An 18,752-nucleotide genomic window follows, 5' to 3' on the forward strand; every position below is an offset into this window, starting at 1 on the left:
TCCAACTGCAAGGTCAGGGACTCGGCAATTGTCAGCATCAGCCGGCTGGAGGAATTGATCTAGAAGCTGGGAAGCTTCAGGAGATTTTACTAAGCTCTGCTTCCCACCATGCGAACACACCAACACCTCCCTCCCACGGGTGTTGTCTACATTACAAATATTGACCAATTTTAAGTTCACGTTTCGAAAGCTGCTGTTTCAAGGCACGGAAATGTGACTGAGAATGGCTTATAAATAACACTCAGTGCAGCAATTATTATTCATTGCGAGTTATGGCTTTCACACAGTGGAAAAACAAATGGTTTTTCCACTAGGAGCTGGAGCTGCAGTCTGTTTAATCACTAAAGAGCTTGGAATCACTTTAGTTTAAAATACCTTTCCGCTGTGGTTTGGAAATTTAGCAAAAAAAAATATTTGGGTCATGTTAACCTAGTGTATATGCTTTGCGCTGAGAATTTCAGTTTACCTCATCTGCATCTGCTGAGCCCCATAAATATCTGTGTGTTCGTTCCCATTTGGTTTTGCAGAGCTCCTGCCTTCCTGAGGCAGAGCTGCACAAACACAGGTTTGAAATGGGGTTGGTCTGCTTAGAGGTTGGGTCCTGGGAGCTGAGCACCATGCGGGACAGTGGCAAGAAGGGGAAGCGGAGCCACTGTCTACCATGACTGCCTCTCTTCGACCGGGGTGCTGGTGGCTTTGGGAAGCTGCATGGGTGGGCTTCCCATCACATTGCTCCTGACAGCCTGCCCAAAATATCAGCCTCAGTTACTAGGAGGTTATTTGAGGTTTTGGAAGCCAAATGTGGGGTGAGTTCTTTATGTGCAGCATCTGGCTGCTTCCTGCCAGTTGTACTTGCTCAGGGCAGGTGGATATGGTTGCACGTTTACATCTGCAGGACCATTCTTTGCCCTGCTTCAGGGTTTCCACAGAAACGGAGAAAAGCCTACAGAGGAAGCAGAGGAGCCACAGTGACGTCAAGAAATGCTCCCTGCATTACCTGTGTGTTTCTGGTTCCTGTCCTCTTGTGTAGCAATCCCAGTGCAGCAAACTCAGATGGCTTCTTGTTCTGCTGGTCCAGGGCTAGGTTCTAGAGATGGCTGCGCTAGCACGAAGGCTGCCTCCCTGCCAGGATTGCACTAATGCTTCGTGAAAAGCGAGCGAGTGCTGCGCCTGGGAAGAACAAGCTAATATTTCCAAATGGCACAACTCTGCGAATGACAACTGTGACTTCTGCTTGTGCTGCGGTGTGAAATCTGGGGGATGGCTGTGAGCAGCAACTGCCAGAGGGAGCAGAGCTGAGCTCTCAAGTTCCTGGCTGGTGTTGTAGCTGTGGGGTCCTTCTCTCTCCCTTCTCCTCCTGATAGGTGTTGGAGGGCTCTTAATGACACAGTTATGAGAAAGAAAGGAGTTACGCCAGACTTTTGCTTGTGTCTGGGGCTTATATTTCCATCTGTGAACTTCAGCTATTTTGGTGTAATCAGCTTGAACGTTGGCTTTACCTCCTGTGGTTTGCTGGAGGACTCAAGACAGGAGGTCTCCACAGCCAGCCTGGTGGTGGGTTGGAGCTGTAGGGTTAATACATTGACATCTGGGTTAATAATCCCAAGTGAAAGACTGGCTGTTCTTACAGAACTGGAAGAGTCTGCAAAGCTGCTTTTGCTTGAGGAGGTTTGGTAATCAAAGCATTCTCTGCCTTGGTTAAAGATACTTCTTTTGAGGCCTTAATGGTGGTGTTTTAATAGCAAAGTCTCCTCCACAGGAGCTCCTGTTCCATCATAGCTGTTTGAGAGCCCAGGAGAGTTTGGTGGGGCTGTGGGAGAACCAACCTGTGGGGTTTATCAGCTCCAAAGAGGGAAAGCTGACGAGTTTGGAAGTGCTACTGATACGGAGTTTACAAACTCCCAGAAGGCATTTGCAGGATTGGTTTTAACTTAAATTGGAGGCACAATGTTCTGCTGCATTAATGTAGTATCAGAGCTGTGATCTGTGAGTAGATGTGCTGAAAAAGTCCTTCCTTCAGCATTTTGTCCCCATTTGATGGGCAAGCGCGATGAGGAAGGAGATGTGCTCCTCGTACCCTGTGTGCCTGTGAATATTTGTGGCACCTTTCTGTATTCTTTCTGGGGCAGGTATAAACACTCGGCTCCTTTTGCAACCTGGATTACGAGGGCATCCACTAGGAAGCATCCATGGTGAAAGCAGGGGAGGCTGTTCTGGGGAAGGGAGGAGGTAACTTTGTTCTTGGGACAAAGCTCAACTGTAGTGGGCTGTAATGAGTCTGTACTTAGAAAGATGACAATACTTAATTATTTCTTTTCCATGGTTTTCAAGCCCTGGCACTGTCACTTTGCTGGCAGCAAATCAAACACCAAGTTAGCTTATGTTAAGGAACAAGAAGATGAAGTCCTAGATAAGCACTCAGCTGTACGATCGTCTTAAATTGAAATGTGCAGGGAGGACACGGAGGAGAGTATGTGTTTGCTCTCAGCGCTATCCAGACCCCGTGATTGCAGCCAGGACTGTTTCTCTCTCTGCTGGAGTGCTGGTATTGCCTGCCCCATGTGCTGCTTGGGGTGCGAGATGAGTGCCAAAGAGGCTACAGGGACAGCTGTCCTTCACCAGGGTGACCTGTAGCCTCTTGATGACTGTAGCATCAGGGTTTTATGTGGACCAGGCATGAGTGCTTTGGTGTACAATGGAGTAATCGCACTGTAACCTACCCTTTAACCACTACTTTTCTTTGGTACAGTGATACCCATCACTGCTGAGCTGGTGAAGCCATCTCCTACCTGTAGGTGCCAGGGTCGGCGCTGGGTGCAGGGTTGGTCCACTGCAGGCTGACCTACTCTTAATGTAAACATTCTCAAATAATGCTGTTGTTCCTGACAACTCCCCTCTCTCCTCCTCTTGCCATGTTTAATTTCTGGCTAAGCTTTTCAGAAGTGTGTAGAGTTTCCAGTTTATGTTAAATAGACCTGCTGCCGCCGTGGCCAAAATCTAAACCAACACTTGCCTTAGGGCTTGAGTGCCAGAGGAACTTGGCAGTGGCTGACGATCCTGTTCGACCTGCAGACCCCAGCTATAAGTGGCAAGGACTGGCTCTCACAGAGGATGGGGGAGCACAGCTTTAAGATGCCTGAGAGCAGCCTGGGAAGTATCTGGGCAAATTTTCTCTCTTTATGAGGCAGATTCAGACCATGCTTGATGTATTTGCAGAATCACACCTGCTTGAAACGGGTCATGGAATAATAGAATCATTAGGGTTGGAAAAGACTTCTAAGATCATCCAGTCTAACCATCAGGGCAACACCACTGTGCCTACTAAACCACGAACTGAAGTGCCACGTCTACATGTTTTTTGAACACCTCCAGGGAAGGAGACTCCACCACTTCTCTGGGCAACTTTTTCCAATGTTTGACCACTCGAGCCACCCAGGCCATTTGGTTAAACAAGTTCCTCCAGACTTACACCCTTTAGCCCCGATTGAGGTCTGGCCCATGATTCTGGTAACATAAGCACTTGAAGGCAGTATTTATGGCTAGTAATTTGTCTCAGAGGGCTTTTTATGTGTATGTGCGTATATGTCTACGGGTGTACATACGCATATATACATACATTATTGCTCAGGAACGTAGTTTCCAGTCCTTTCAACTTGTTAAAAAAGTAAACTAGGGAGAAACTGGCAGCGAATCGGAGTCGCCTGCCAAACATCACAGACCAGAGAAGTGGTAAAACATAAACACTTTGGAGTTTATCTTCAGGAATTAATATAGTTTGGCTGATGGGGGATGGACTCGTGTGGAGGGGGGAGCTTGTCAGTCCCTGGCTGTGCTGCTCTCGTGGCACGGAGCCCAGCACCTCCCCAGCCACGCTTCCACTCCTGGCACGGTGCGAGCAAGAGGGCAGTGCATGGCTGTCTGCCCCTCCCCTCTTGCTCCGTTGGCCATGCAGGGTGGGTTTTGGGTAATGGCAGCAGAACAGGTCTGCTTTCCCCCTCCCCTGCACTAAAGTGAAAGCAGACCTCCTTGATGCTTAATCAGATTTGAATGTGTTTTTTGGCGTGGCTTTAAAGGGACTGGCAGTGAATAGCTGGTTTTGATGCCATTTATTAAAAACCTCTGGTAGAATTTGTCTCGGAAAGCCTTTGTGAGAGCTGGCAAACACACAAGGGTTTGATGCAGTTAATGTATTTTAATCTTCACCCCTCTACCCCTTCTCCTTTTCTGTCGCTAATTGTAGGGCTCTCAGCTGTCTGCCGCCTTCTCCAGGGGGATGGCAGGCTCCGCAGGGACCTCTGCCTCTGTACAAACACAGGCTTAATAAGGTTGTGGTGGCACAGAGAAAAGTGAGCATCCTCTACAGGGAGGAGGGCTGCGGTGGATGGCGTGGGATGCCAGGTCCCAGGTACCGTGCCAGGCTCTGAAACAGAGGTGCTGGGTGGCCCCATCCGTGTTAATTGACCTCCTGGTGTGGCTTCTTTCTCCTTGGAGCAATGAGGCAGACAGATGGTGGAAACAAAGATGTCCCTTTTCCAGGTGGTTGGGCAAGTGCGAAGTGTTGGTGTTGAGTCTCCTTGGCAGCCAGCTCCTGGGAAGGGACTCTCTGTGCGTTCAGGTTGGGGTTGCTGAGCACCCAGCCTTTTCTTGTGGACTTTATCCCTTGCTTGCTTGGTGCATCCACTTTCGTTGAACCCAGAGAACCTACTGAGCCAGTTTCTCACCTCTCACACATGTTTTGGACTTGTGGCTTTTTTTCACAGTTTGTGCCTGAAAGTGCTGCAGCCCCATGCTGGTGGGGGTTGTCAGGAGCAGTGTAATGTTTGTGTGAGTGATTTAGGTTTGTCTCTGCAGCCCGACACATGGATCACGCTGATGAGTGGCTGGCTCCCTGGCAGCAGTATTTCAGGGAAAGCTTAAGAGCTCACAGGGGAGCAGCAAATATTGTGGAGCTCAAGGAACAAATAGTTCCGTTCCCCCCCCCAGCCTGCATTTCAGGCTATTCCTTGCTCCTGTCCCTGCTCCTTGTTCCTGCTGTGTGGAAGAGCTCAGAGCTGCCTTGAAGCGCTCTACCTGGTTGAAGGACTGAAGCTGGAGTGGCGTTGCGTTTAATTTGTGGGTTTTTTTGTCTGCCTTATCAAAGAAAAAAAAAATTGGCCTTTTTCTGCCAGCCCTTGCTCACATGATTTACAAATTCAGCAAGAGGGAGGTGTGGATGAAGATGACTCCCAGGAGAGAAACAGTCTGAGAGACTCTTAAACAAATGGGAACTGAGCGGCTTTTCTTGTCCCCTGAGGGTTTGGCTATTAAATAAACTCAATGAAGTGTCTGGCTGCATGTGTGTGTCCATGCAGGAGTGCGTTTGTATGCAGGCTGGGTGTAAGGCACCAGGATGACATCCATTGGGTGGTGCACTGGTTGACGTGGCGATATGTGGTCTTGGCTGGCCCTGTTCTCCTTTCAGAGTTTGCATGGGTGGTCATGGTCAGAGAGAAGCTAAAGTGGCCTTTCCCTCTTCTCCTTTTGTTCTTCAGGGTTCCACCTCAGTGGGACAGTAACAGAACCAGCAACTGCGACAGAACCAGAGATGACCTACAAGGTGGCCATCAGCTTTGACCGCTGCAAAATCACCTCAGTGACATGTGGCTGTGGGAACAAGGACATTTTTTACTGTGCCCATGTCGTGGCGCTTTCGCTGTACAGGATCCGCAAACCGGACCAGGTCAAACTCCGTCTTCCCATCTCAGAGACCCTTTTCCAGATGAACAGGGACCAGCTCCAGAAGTTTGTTCAGTATTTGATCACCGCACACCACACTGAGGTGCTGCCCACTGCCCAGAAGTTGGCTGATGAGATTCTATCGTCCAACTCGGAGATCAACCAAGTGCATGGTAATTCCTCCTCCCTTCCTGGGAAGCTCAGCACTGATTCACTCTGCATTTGGGGCTGGGGTGGTGGTTTTGCACCGATGGTGGTGGTGGCGTCCACTTTGCTGTCTTTGTCTCTTGTTGCACAGAGAGAGGTGACAATGTCAAATTGACGTTAATGCATGGGTGTTGGGGCCACATTGATGTTGTCCATGCATCCTCGTTCTGCCCTCTGTTCTTCTTTATATGCTTATCTGTCAAACACTGGCTCTAACTGGCAAGAAAAGGTAGAGTAGGCAGGCTGATGAGGCAAAATAGGTTGGAATAGTATGGAGAAGCCTATTAGTGGGGGAGGGAGAAAGCCTGTTTAGTCCCCAGCACAGAAGGAAGTGGTGCTGGGACCTGCAGAGTAGGAGGTGTGATGGGGACATGGCTCCTCCATCATGCCAGAGACGTAGTGTCAGCCCAGCCCTGTAGATGCTAAGTCAGATGCAACTGAGCTGGCGGTAGATAAAGCTTCGATCTCCATGGGTATTAGTTTGGCCAAAATAAATGAACACCACTATCCTAACCTATGGCACAAAGGCAGCAGAGATGCATCCTGGGCCTTTGTGTTTGGAAGATACATTTGACTTCCTCCCCTGGAAAGCACCAGCTGGGGGACAGTACCCATCCCATCCCCACTCAGTTGCCCAGTGGTCCGGGAGGTAGCCCGGGCTCCCTGGGGAGTTGCCCTGAGGCTCCCTTCATCAGCCCAAACTATGTGTTTTCATGGAGCCCAGGAACTGAGGTTGCCCAGGGTCTACAACAATGAGCCGCTCCCCACCGTGCCTGTCCCACCAGCTGTAGAGCGGAGATAATAAACACTTATCTGCCACGGAAGGGCGTTGCGGGGATTAACACATGCCTGTTAAATGCTCTGAAGATGAAAAGCCCCATATGCAGCCTAAAATAGGATCTGAACTGGTTGAATCCACATGTAGAAATGAGGCCAGGAATCTACCTCCATCACTGTGTAGGGGTGAAAGCTGCTCTGATCTCAGGTATTTTCCCCTCCCTCTAGCTGGTCACTCCTGCTTCTACTTTGGGAGAGGCTTTTGTCTCCTCTGCTGGGCCACATCTGCTGCGTGTGTGGTTGTGCTTTAAATTACTGGCCTTGGGGGTTTCCTCATTTTTCAGCATTTAAAAAGAATGAGGAGCTGTGATACTGCAAGAATCTGGTGAAGTCCATTGCCTCCCCAAGCTGATTCACTAAAGCCGAGAAGTTGGGCAAGATCCCTTCTTGGCCATTGTTTGAGGCTGCTTTCTCCTAAGCAGATTGAAGAAAAAGCTTTTAAGGCTCTGAATATTTATTGCTCTAGAGTCAGCAAAAGCCTGGTGATTGGAAGTCTTACAAAGATACAGATGTTGGCTCCGGTTCAATATCTGCCTCTTGTTTTTACAAGTGGTTTTAAAGAACACAGCAAAAATTCTCTGTCCCTTTAGACTTGTGCAAATTCATGCACTCCAGTGTGTGATTCTGAACTGACAGAGATGCGTTGACTTGCTCAGCAGAAGGCGGCACCTATCCGACACGCGCATGGCTGCCTAGCTGGGGTCACAAACGAGAAAACTGCTCTACAAGCAGGAGTACAGCCTGGTCTCATCCTGCGGAAAGATGCAGATCAGTCTGAGATGAATAAAGATGATCTAAGGTGATCTTAAGATGATCTAAAATTCATAGATGTTGCATCTGCTGAAAAGGAAAGCTTGAAAAATCTCACATTCAGGTTCAGAGTGATGTTGTCCAGACTTCAGCACATAATCCTGGAGATTGCAAGCTATACCCTGCCCGTCTTGCCAGTGAATCACAGCCGCTGTGCAACTATATCACAGAGCTACTTGAGCAGTGAGCCCTGGGGTGTGAGGGGCTGCAGGTTGTGTGGGGCTGCCTATGGGAGAGCAGTGTGGGGGCTCCAGTTGAAGGGCATCCAAATTTTTGCCCTGTCTTGCCCTTCCTGGCAGCAATTCATGCGTTCATAGAGGGACCCTGATCCTGGGATTTGAAATTCTTTGAGGTATGCTTTACATAGAGCTTACACGTGCATTTCTTGGCCGCATCTAGTTCAGACGTTGGGGTCACACCGCTGGGTTGAGGCCAGGCTGGCTTTTTGCAGGGCAACCTCTGCAGCCTGAACAGTAACCCAGTGTGTGCACTGGACACCTGAGGTTGTTACACCTTGAAGAAAGAATGACCTCTCCAGAAATCCTATCTTTTTTTCCCCCCATTTTGAATGAGGAGAGTGTCTTGAGCTTCATATCAGCCCTGGATCTTCCCCACCCGCCTCTAGCCATGCAGAGGGCTGTTCCTTCCGTTTTGATGGTGAGCATGTGGGGTGGAGAAGCAAATTCTACACCTCAGGAGCATTCCAGGCTCTCTGGGGAATGCCCCTTGTGCAAGAGGATCATCCGATTTTGTAAAATAAGGCTTTCAGGGCTGCTCCATCTCCCCCTGCAGAGCCTTAACAGCAAAGAAAATTACAGGCCATTGTCTGGTGTGCTGGGCTCAGGGCGTCAGAGCTTTGTTCGTTGCAGGAGTCTGTAGCCGCGGGCTGTGCACCGCATGCCGATCTTCCTCACTGCCTTCCTAGAAGGAAATGCAAACTATCCAGTAATGATGGAGCCTTGGAGCGCAGCCAAGGCGCTCCTGTGTTCTCGAAGGATTCAATCTGAGCAGAGAGCCTAGGTGCGCCTGCCGCTCTACTCCCGACTTGACCTCTGCCTGCTTAAGTGGGTCACGTTTCTGCTCTCATCGCTGGCTGCGAAGGGCAGCGTGCTCACAGCGAGGACACGTCGCATGTCTGACACCTCCACGCTTGGCATCTGAAGCTGCAGCTGAAGTGAGGAGACCGGGATGGGATTCAGTGCTGCTGTGTTTACTCCCTGAGTATGTTCCTGCTCCCTGGGGACAAAGTCAGCAGCAATGATTATCCAACACGGAGCAAGGTTGTCATTGTGCCGGCAAATGTGACTGGCAGCTGCATGGCCTTTCTTGGTGGATTGGCTGCTGCGGGCAGCCAGGACCTGCAGCTGGAGTGCTTGGATCCAACAGCCACGCCATAATAGGGTGAGGAGCATCTGGTGGTGGCCACCTTGTCATTCTACTTCTGCTTTTCCAAGAGCATCAGCCCAGGCTTTGTGTTGGTTTGGTGTGGGGCCAGCCTGACGCCGGAATACGTAAGCTGAGAAAGTAGCTCAGGGCCACCAGCTTTGTTGGGACATGCTGGGGATAGGTGCAGCTTTGCCACCGGCGGGATCCATGCTCTACGGCCATGAATCATGGGAAGGATATGTCCTTCTAGGGTGTGAATGAGGAACAGAGTGCGATTACTTTGGTGTAGTAAGCTGTTGCAGAGAGGGCCAGGAAATATCAGAGTAGGCAAGGCTGAGAAAAAGTGATCAAATGGGAACTGTGGGCAGAGAGGGAGATTTCAGGGCAAAAGTAAGCAATATAGAGGAGGAGGAACTCGGAAGCACCAATGAGTCCCAGCAGCAGTGCTGGGTTTCCTGCTCTTGCAGTGTGGATCCAACATCCAGCAACAGCGAGTATGCAGGGTCCAAGTCATCCAGCAGACTTGGGAGGTGGCATTTATCTCCTCTTATGTTTTGGTTCATACTTGCAGGGAGTGATTTGAATTTATTTTAAGAGAAAGACAGGATCAGTGGGGGGTGTGCAGGAGGAAAGCTGCTGTCTCAGATACATGCTTCGAACCTGATTGGGATGTCAGGCTTTGGCATGGGAAAATCAGACCTGCTCATGCAAAAGCTGTAAGAAGCTCTCTGCCTCATCTTCTCACTCTTGTCCCAGATATATTCTTGATCACCTTGAGCCCTTCCTTCAACTGCTGGGCTGATACTGTCCTTCACCCGTTGGCCTGTCTTGCTTCTTGTGCACAGCAAGTTGTCTGCCAGGTTGGCTGTGCAGGAAGTCCCTGCCCACTCGTCCTGTCGCACTGAGCCAGGACGAATGTTTGAGGAGTCCTCAGGCAGTCTTTAACTTTCAGGTCATCCCATGACAGCATCTGGAGGGCAGCACGGGTAAATCTATTTGAAATTCTGCCTTCCTGCTGGGGGGGAGGAGAAGGTCAAGTCTCTAGGGGATTTGTGTTCCTGGTTGCTGAGCTGATGTGAATTTAAGGGAAAATAACACACCTGAGTGCTGAAAAGGAAGGCTCTGCCCATGGCTCTTCCCCCTCATCTTGCGGAGCTAATGGGGTTGTTGAATGACCTCAGAGCTTGGGTGAGGTGTTTAACAAAGGGCTTGTAAAGATGACCAGACCCAACACTGGTACCAGCTGGACCAGGAAGCTTCTGGCCATCATGCTGAGATCGGGTCTGGTTTCGCTTGTTCCGTTGCGGTCAGGTGGGTGTGAATCTTGAGGCCACCCTGGCGGCTCCATCCAACCTGCCTCCCCTTGAAAATGAACCGGGAGACTTGGCGGAGCTTGTCTCCTCACTTTGCTGCTATTTTTATTCCCTCGTGAGAATTCATTTCCTTTCTGGTGCCTGGTTATTTTCTCTCTGAGGTTTTCTGCTGTTTATTTGTCTACGTCCTGCCCCAGCCCCAAGCTCTTCCTTCACTTCTGTTTTCTCTCTGGACGCTGGAAGCATTCAGTGATGCCACCACGTGAAGTCATGAGATGGCCCTTGTGAACCACTGCCACGACTACCAGCCTTGCTCCAAGCGGCTGTGGCTCGACTGGCTAGCAGAGCCCTGCCCGGCACCGCCGACTCCGGGGCCAGCACGGCCAGACCCCGAGCCAAGAGCGGGTGCTGGACGCAGTCCGCCCAGACGGCTGCAAGGGAGATGCCAAGGTGGCCACCGACATCCCTGGGTTTGGTTTTGACATCAGTTTATCAGCTCCAGGCACTGATTAAAAATAATAATTATTCTTCTTTCTTTGTGTTGCTGCTTGTGCTCCAGATAAGATGCTCTAGGAGTGCATCCCACACTGCCTGCCTCATGTATCTCCCCTTCTTGGGTACAGGATCTTGAGTTTGGGATGTGCCAATGCCTTGGCATGACCCATGAGGCCCCGTCACCTCCTCAGCCCTGCAAACCTGCTGCTTTCCAGACCAGGAGCATCTTTTGCTTTCTTCGTGTTGGGCGGTTAATTTCTGAGCATGGCATTGAATTTTCCGTGCCTGGCTTTGCTCTATTTTCTAATATGTAGATTTTTCCAGTCCTTATTTCTCAGTCTTTGTGTCTGCTTGGAGAAGTCTTGCTTGGCTGTTAAACAGTTAAACCCCGAGCCTGCAGCAAGGCGGGGGTCTTGCTTGGAGTGTGATGGATTGCATTTTTATCTTTGTTTCTACAGCCAGTGTAGAAACAAATGGGCTGAGGAAACACTTATTTCCAGTCAAGATGTACGATGGTGTTTCCTTAAATCTGAATCCGGCAGGACCAAAATCCAGCACATCTGAAACAGGGCTCTTTGGAGCAGGAATGCTGCTATATGAGAAACGTGTTACGCAGGCGCCAGGCTGTTTTACATGCCGTTCCCTGCTCCTTTGGAGCCGAGACATGGAATCACTCATCGGCTGCGTCACAGCATGCCGCTGCCGAAGCCCCCATGGTGTGAACGTTGGCAAGGGGAAGTGGACAAATCCTGCCATTAATATTTAAACCCGGCACAAATCCCGTTGTTTGCTCTTAAATGTTTATCCAGCTCCCCAGCGTAATTGGGCAGCCCGTTATCCACTGGGCTGCGTTGCATGTGTGGGAATCTGCTGTTACAGCCCTCCCTCTGAATCTTTTATAGGAAAGCAAAATACATTTACAAGCAAATTTGGGTTTTATTTGGAGGCGCGGGAGGCGCGTTACTAATTTGGCTGCAGCCCGAACCCCGACGTGCGAAGTACTCAATGTGTTGTGTGGGAGGAGGAGGTTTTATTTAGCTGCATGCTGCTTTCCTTGCTGCTTGGGCTTTCTGTCGCTAACGCTATGCGAGAGCAGCAAGTGCCGAGGGTAGCCCCGGGAACCCCGCAGAAATGCAGCCACTTTTCATCTCTTTCTAGCTCCTCCATCTTTATATGTCACTGCATCCTCAGTGAGGGACCAAAGATGGGCTGAGCTGAGGTGGGATGGGTCACCCCAGGCAACTGCACCCTCCTGGTCACTGTAGATGCAGACAGGTCACCCTGTAGAAGCAGCTGAGATGACCTGGCTGGTTTGGATAGCTGCAGCTGGGAGCACTGGGCAGGATGGTGGGGAGGAGAACACTTAAGAGCACAAGCCTGTGGGATGTCTCAGTGATGGGGCTGGATAAGCGCTTGTGGTAGACAGATTAGTCATCGGTTCCTGATATGGGATAATCACTGGCTTGTCTGCTCTTTATCTGCAAGACAAGGATGAGGTTGGGGGAAGGAAAGAAGGGAGGGAGGGAGGGAGGTTGGTTCAGCATGGCGCAGGCTGTGCCTAGGGCTTGTTGGAACTGCTCTTGAGGTTTTGTAAAGGACATTAAATACAAATAGCTGTATCTTACTGGGTCAGGAGTGTCCTCAGCCTTTGGTGGAGGAGCAAAACCCCTCAGGTTGATGTCCTCTCGCTTACAAGTCAAGAAGAGACAGTCACTTTGCTGAGCAGGCATTCTGGAGTTTGATTTTCATGAATGGTGTTTGAGCTCGTAGAATCATAGAATCACCAGGTTGGAAAGGACCCACTGGATCATTAAGTCCAATCATTCCTAACAATCCCTAAACCATGCCCCTCAGCACCTCATCCACCCGTCCCTTAAACAGTAGTTCAGCAAGATGTGGGGCTGGGGCATGTGCAGCATCCCAAACTGTATCTGTGTGAAATGGATTTCTGTGCTCCAGTCAGATCCCAGTCAAGTGGGGAAAATATTAAGATTCAATTGGGAATGCGTTGGCTACAGCATCTGTAGGCTGTCCATGCAGCACCTTGCTCTTCCGATGCTGGTGGAGGGAGACGAGACGGGAGAAGCAGACACCAACTGAGAGGAGCATCCTCCAGCTATTCTGGTCCCTCCTTGGCACTGGTTTTCACTGAGGGGTTTCTGCAGGGCAGGACTCCAAAGTAAGGCACTGAAAAGCTGAGTTTCTGTTTCCTTTTGTGCTCCTGGCTGCTCACTGGATCTGTGCTGCTGCCTGCCCGACGAGCCTGGGGAGCCAGGGCACTGCTGGGAGGTAGGGCAGCGCTTAGGGGTTAAAACATGAGTTGAAGGGGGTGAAACAAGAGGATGCGGATCTGAGCTGTTGTTTAAAGCACATGTTAAAAGCATTTACAGGTCTTATGGGAAACAGCTGAGGGAACTGGGATTTAGGCTGGAGAAGAGGAGGCTGAGGGGAGACCTTATTGCATGCTACAACTCCCTGAAAGGAGGCTGTGGTGAAGTGGGTGCTGGTCTTTTCTCCCAAGTAACAAGTGATAATGCAGGGGGAATCTAAACCTCAAGGAGGTTTAGATGAAATACACCCTGAATGATGAAATACACCCTGTGAACATGTGTGTACCTGTGAAAGGCCCTGCTCCAGTCATAGTTTGCTCTTTGAAGGATTAATGATCCTTTGCTCTTTCTGGCAGAAGGTCTCTCCCAGGCGTGTACACTGATGCGCAGAGACTTATAGCCTGTCCTAAAGCAGGTGAGGGGCTGGACCAGGCGTTTAGTGTGGGGCTGTGGAAGCCCCGTGCAGTGGTATCTCAGCTAGACTGTACCTAACGTGGGGAAGGACTTGCAGAAATTGGAGCTTTACTGATGCTTAAACCAGCCGGTGATGTCCTGCAGCAGCTCCCCTGGAGCTGGGGAACACTCTGGGTGCTGCAGCTGCCTTGCCTGCACCCCTGGGGCTTTAAAGAAAGGTGGGTCACTGCTTTTCCTCAGCCTCACTTCGTGTAGGGTGCAGAGGGAGAGGGGTTAGGCATTAGCCCTGTGGTCAGGATCCTTCTTGACAGCTGCTGCCACTGCCGAGGAAGGAGAGCGTGATGCTGTCATCTGGGGCTCACTGCCTGGGAACCTGATCTGTTTACCCTTACCTGAGCTGATGAAATAGATGTAGGGCCACTTCTTCTTGCTGGTGGGGCTGTTGACTCTGCTGCTAACACAGTTTTGCCTTTTCTCCTTCTGTCTCTGCAGGTGCTCCTGACCCCACTGCCGGGGCCAGCATTGACGATGAGAACTGCTGGCACTTGGATGAGGAGCAGGTCCGAGAGCAGGTGAAGCTGTTCCTATCTCAGGGAGGGTACTACGGCTCGGGGAAGCAGCTGAACTCCATGTTTGCCAAGGTGAGGAGGAGCTGGCTGCTCTCTCCCGTCTCCGTTCGGTGTGTCACGTAGCCGGCAGCTCGCTGGCTGCCCTGGCAGGGTGCCCGTCACAGCTGGGAATCTCTGCTCCAGTGCCTTCTTGCCCAGTCGTGGAACAGGCAGTTGTAATCCAGGCTCTGGGTCAGACTTGGGTTGTCTCACTCATTCTCCTGGTAGGTCCCTTCCTCCCGCATCAGGAGCTTGCCATGATTCCTGCTCAAGGGAGGGCTTTGCCTCCATCTCCCTGTCAGCACAGTGCGGGGAAAGCCAACCCTGCAGAGCCTACCAAAACCATGGAGAGGTGGCACCAGCCTACAGGCTTTTCTCTTTACAGAAGGGCCTTGTTTTCATGTTCTTGGTCCTTTTCACAGCCTACGCTGTGGCTGTTACTCAGCTGCATTCCAACCAACCAGGTCACAGCCGCTGCATAAGAGTTATAATGTACGGCTGAACGTTAGACACATACATGTCTGTATGTATTTACAGCCTGGACCCCTAGACCGAGGGAGCTGTGGGTTGCCAGCTGCGTGACTGTGTATCAAACGCCTCCAGGGGATTGTGCTTTGTCTCACAGAGGACCTTCTCTGTTCTTTCCAGGTTCGGGAGATGCTCCGCATGAGGGACTCCAACGGGGCCAGGATGCTGACATTGATAACGGAGCAGTTCATGGCTGATCCTCGTCTCTCCCTGTGGAGGCAGCAGGGGACGGGTATCACAGAGAAGTGCCGGCAGCTCTGGGATGAGCTGGGTAAGAGTCATCACTGTACAGAGAGCAGCAACAGGGTTGACATCATCCCAGAGGCTTTTGGGGCTCTTATTTGGGAGCAGAGGCCATGAGAGATGCCAGGAGTTTGCTCTGTCCCCAGCTGGATCAGGCCCCGAATGCACACACAGCTCAGCATCTTAACCTACCTCCTCTCCTGCAAAGGAGCCAAGGATGATGAGTGTGTGGAATGTGGCTGATCCTATACTTGCAGTAGTTTCAGTGTGCTGCCCTGAAGCCTTTGCAAGGGAGAATGTGGGCTGATGTACCCTGGGGGCTGGATGTAGCCTGGAGACATGGAAGTGCCATCCCTGGAGAATCCATGATCCAAAGTGGGAAAGGCAGGTTCTCAAGTCTTGTCCCATCTAATAGATTTTCTGCGTGCTCTGGTGCACATTTCCAGGGCAAGGGGGGCAGGATGACCAGCACAGAGTCTGGCTGTGAGGGAAATGCAGTTCTGGGTAATTCTAGCTAAGCACCTTAGACACCGGCTCAGCTGGCTCACACTGTAATATCATTAGAATAAAACATTTAGATGACGTAGGCCCAGGGAGTTTGGCCGTGTGGTGGAGTTATCCCAGCAGTTTTAGGCTCTCCTGGACGTCTGGGTTCTTGGGTGAACAGTTCGACTTTTGCCGCAGTTTCATGATGAGCAAGTTTGAGGTTCTCCACAGCTTGCCAGTGGGAAATGCTGTGTAAGGGCAAGGGCTCACGGGCTGGAACAAAAGGGCTGTTGTAGCACTGGAAGGAGAGTGAGGGGCGGTACAGGGTCTGGAGCACCTGAAACTGCAGCTGGAGTCACAAACCCTCCTACCGAGTATCCAACAAACACAAACATAGCTGTGAGACCAGAGGGCCTGGCCAAACTGCGCAATCAGGGGCCAGGCAGGGGTGGGATGCTTTGCTTCTGTGTGAAGTTCCCTGGATGGAAATAACCACGCCGGCTTTGGAGAGCTCATCTGTGCTTGCTTGCCAAGAAGATATTTCCAGGATTTTGGGATGCTGCAGCTAGATGGTTGGACATGAAATGATCCTGGAGAGGTGGCCAAATTCACCAAGCCAGAATTTCCACACAGAAGAAAGCAAGCATATCAGTGAGACATGGATGGATGGATGTCTGGGCAGGCCTGGGCGAAGGAAGCAATTTGCCCAGAATTACAGATTATTTGGCCAGATTTCAAACGTGCTATCCAAGTTGAGAGCACTGCCTCCCTTCCTGCACATGAGATGGGAGTGGTTGGGTTTCTGTCCTGGCTTAACCATGCAAGGACTAGGTTGGTGTGCGTAGTTATGGTCGTCGAAGTGAGAGGAAGTGACAGCACGTCCCCATTAGCAGATGGCAAGGTGGCCAGGGAACGTGGGGCCCTACCAGGGCTGGATCAGCGTGACAACAGGTGAAGCATGGTGCCAGCAAACACACGTCAGAGCGAGAGGCTGACCGAGCATAGGCATGGCATGTGAAAGGGTCAGGGCATCTCCATGCTAAAGAGAAGCTCCCATGGAGGACATGGTGATGGTTGAAGAAGCAGCTCGGGGCAGGATGGGCATGGACTATACTCAAAGCAGGGATTATTTTCCCCCCATCTTCCTAAAGCTTTTTGTATTTATTCTTGGGTGACATTTGCTATTGGAGTAGAGGATCCCTCTGAAGAGGCCCAGAGGGATCAGAGCTGCAGGGAGTTGGTGGTGTTCACCAGTAACGAACATCAGTGATGTGTAGAGGTGTCCCAAACCATCACTGTGCGGGTAACGGTGGTCAGAGTACGTGAGGAGGTGAAGGCACATTGTCCAACTGCCTGTGGGCTGTGGATTCCAAAGCTGATCGGCGTTACCACTGCTGCTGAAAGGAGGGATGAGGAGCCTGTTGCCAGCTGCCGCGGGAAGCCTCAGCACAAACCGCGTTCCCCTGCCACGTGGAAGAGAAAAATGGGCCTCGCAGAAATTATTTTGAGCACATCTTTAATAATTAATCATCGATTTTACCAAAGACTGCATTACAGACTTGCGTGGGATTGGAAGAAGATCAGCCTTAAAGAAGATTGTGGATTTATGCTGGGGAAAATGTAAAGGATTTTGCAGGATTTCAGAGTTTAAATAAATAAATATATAAATGAAAAGGGCATTGCTTGCTTGTACATGTGCTGCCAACTGAACATCTATTGCCCCGTCTGCTGGGGAGCCAAAGGAAAGACCTGCTGGATGGAGAGCTCTGCGGCGTGGGAGTATTTGCCCTGGCGCATTAGTACTTACGATTAAAGCCTAATTACAAAAAATAGACGAAAAACCAGCTGAAGTGCAGCCTGACCTTAATCTGCCTGGAGACGGGTTTATTTATCTCGGCCACTTGTTTACAGTGGGGAATTTCAGCAGATTAAGCCAGGGAGTGACCCTGTGGGAAACAGGAGAATTTCTTTGATGGTTTGGAAACTTGGGCAAAGGATCGGAGCTCCTGTGCTCTCTGGGGCCGGCAGCCGGGACCGCTGGGCTGGGAAGGCTCCAACCCCCCCCAGTCCCTGCACCCAGCCCCGTCATCAAAAAGCGTTTTTGTTTAGAGGCTTAGCTTAATCGTTGATCTGCCACTTTGTTCCCTGCTTTAACCTCCTGCTATTGGAAAGTTCAGATGAAGGTTTCTGCAGCATGTGAACAGACATGGAGTCTGACCCGGCGTGGTTTTGGCTTAGGATGGGAGTCACTTGTGCTATCAGCTTATGTCTCTTGACCATAAGGCTCAGAAAACCCCTCTTTTCCATTTCCCAGATAACTGTCACGGCCAAGACAGATGCAAATCTCTCTTCCTTCCTTGTCCGCACATCCCCAGTCTATCTTCCCTTCTGCAGGAGAGCCTGAGGGCACAGTGTGTTGGCAGGCTAAGGATGCCTTACAGGGCTCCCAAAAATAGGCTGCAAAGTAATGAGGCTTCCAAAGATTGCATCTTAGTTGAGCTGTGGGAGCCAAAAATCCAACAAGCGCATCTTGTTCCTGAGGGCAGTGGAGCTGGAGCACCAAGCCTCATTTCTGACTGTCAGCCGAGACCCTCTCTGTGCTGTCAGAAGCGTGAGCCAAGGTTGTTGAACGCTGTATTTTGCGCAAGCAGTGCCGGCATGGGGAAAGAGGGGCAGTGATAACAGGCAGGAGCGCTGGTGAGGAGGGGGTATCCAAAACCAGTCAAGAGCCTGGTGATGCCCAACACCAGGAGCCGAGCACAGGATTTAGCTCATGCCTGCCTGAGGAGATGGGGAATATAATGCCTTCAGGGTGGTAGTGGGCCGGCACCCACTGCTCAGCGGAAGGGCAGTAACCAGAGCCTTAAGGAAGACTCATTTTCTGGACCTGAGACCTGATTTTTTTTTTTCAAAGATGACATGACTATGCAGCCCCCATGGAGCCTGCAGGAGCCTGGGAGCGAGTGACAGATACCTGCTCTGGGAGGGATGAGTAGGAAAAGCCCCTTAGGAGACGGCTCTTCTCTTACACATTCATTAGTTGCTGAGGTTGCAGCTCTAAAGTCTTACCGCCTTTTGTTCATCAGAAGGGAGTGGGATTTTGGTGGGGTTTCCTGGGAGCAGTGGCATGAGACACGGATGGAGCTGGATGAGGCGAGAGCTGAATATTTGCTGATCTTCGCTGCCTGCATTTGCTTTTCCCGTGCCTGTTGCTGGATGCAATGCTGCTGCCACCATCTGCGTTGTGATGCCATGATGTCTCTTCTGCCAAGCCAAACTGCTCCAAGGAGCTGGATGTGCACAGCCTCCACGCCTTGTTATGAGTCGAACCAAACGTGTCCACCAGTCCCAACTGGCAGATGCACCTGGAAGATGCTCCC

The 18,752-nt window shown here is 50.9% G+C and overlaps 1 protein-coding gene across 1 annotated transcript in view; it reads left to right on the top strand.

Annotated features, from left to right (window-relative positions):
- The window catches only part of ZSWIM5 (zinc finger SWIM-type containing 5), a 102,211-nt gene that overhangs the window by 65,550 nt on the left and 17,909 nt on the right, over window positions 1-18,752 (top strand). The window contains exons 2-4 of the mRNA XM_054072401.1: window positions 5,532-5,888; window positions 14,000-14,148; window positions 14,764-14,914. Of these exons, the coding sequence (XP_053928376.1) occupies window positions 5,532-5,888; window positions 14,000-14,148; window positions 14,764-14,914 (657 nt within the window). The remainder of the gene's footprint in view (window positions 1-5,531; window positions 5,889-13,999; window positions 14,149-14,763; window positions 14,915-18,752) is intronic.

Source organism: Cuculus canorus, chromosome 8 (assembly GCF_017976375.1).
Source record: "Cuculus canorus isolate bCucCan1 chromosome 8, bCucCan1.pri, whole genome shotgun sequence".
Taxonomy (NCBI): domain Eukaryota; kingdom Metazoa; phylum Chordata; class Aves; order Cuculiformes; family Cuculidae; genus Cuculus; species Cuculus canorus.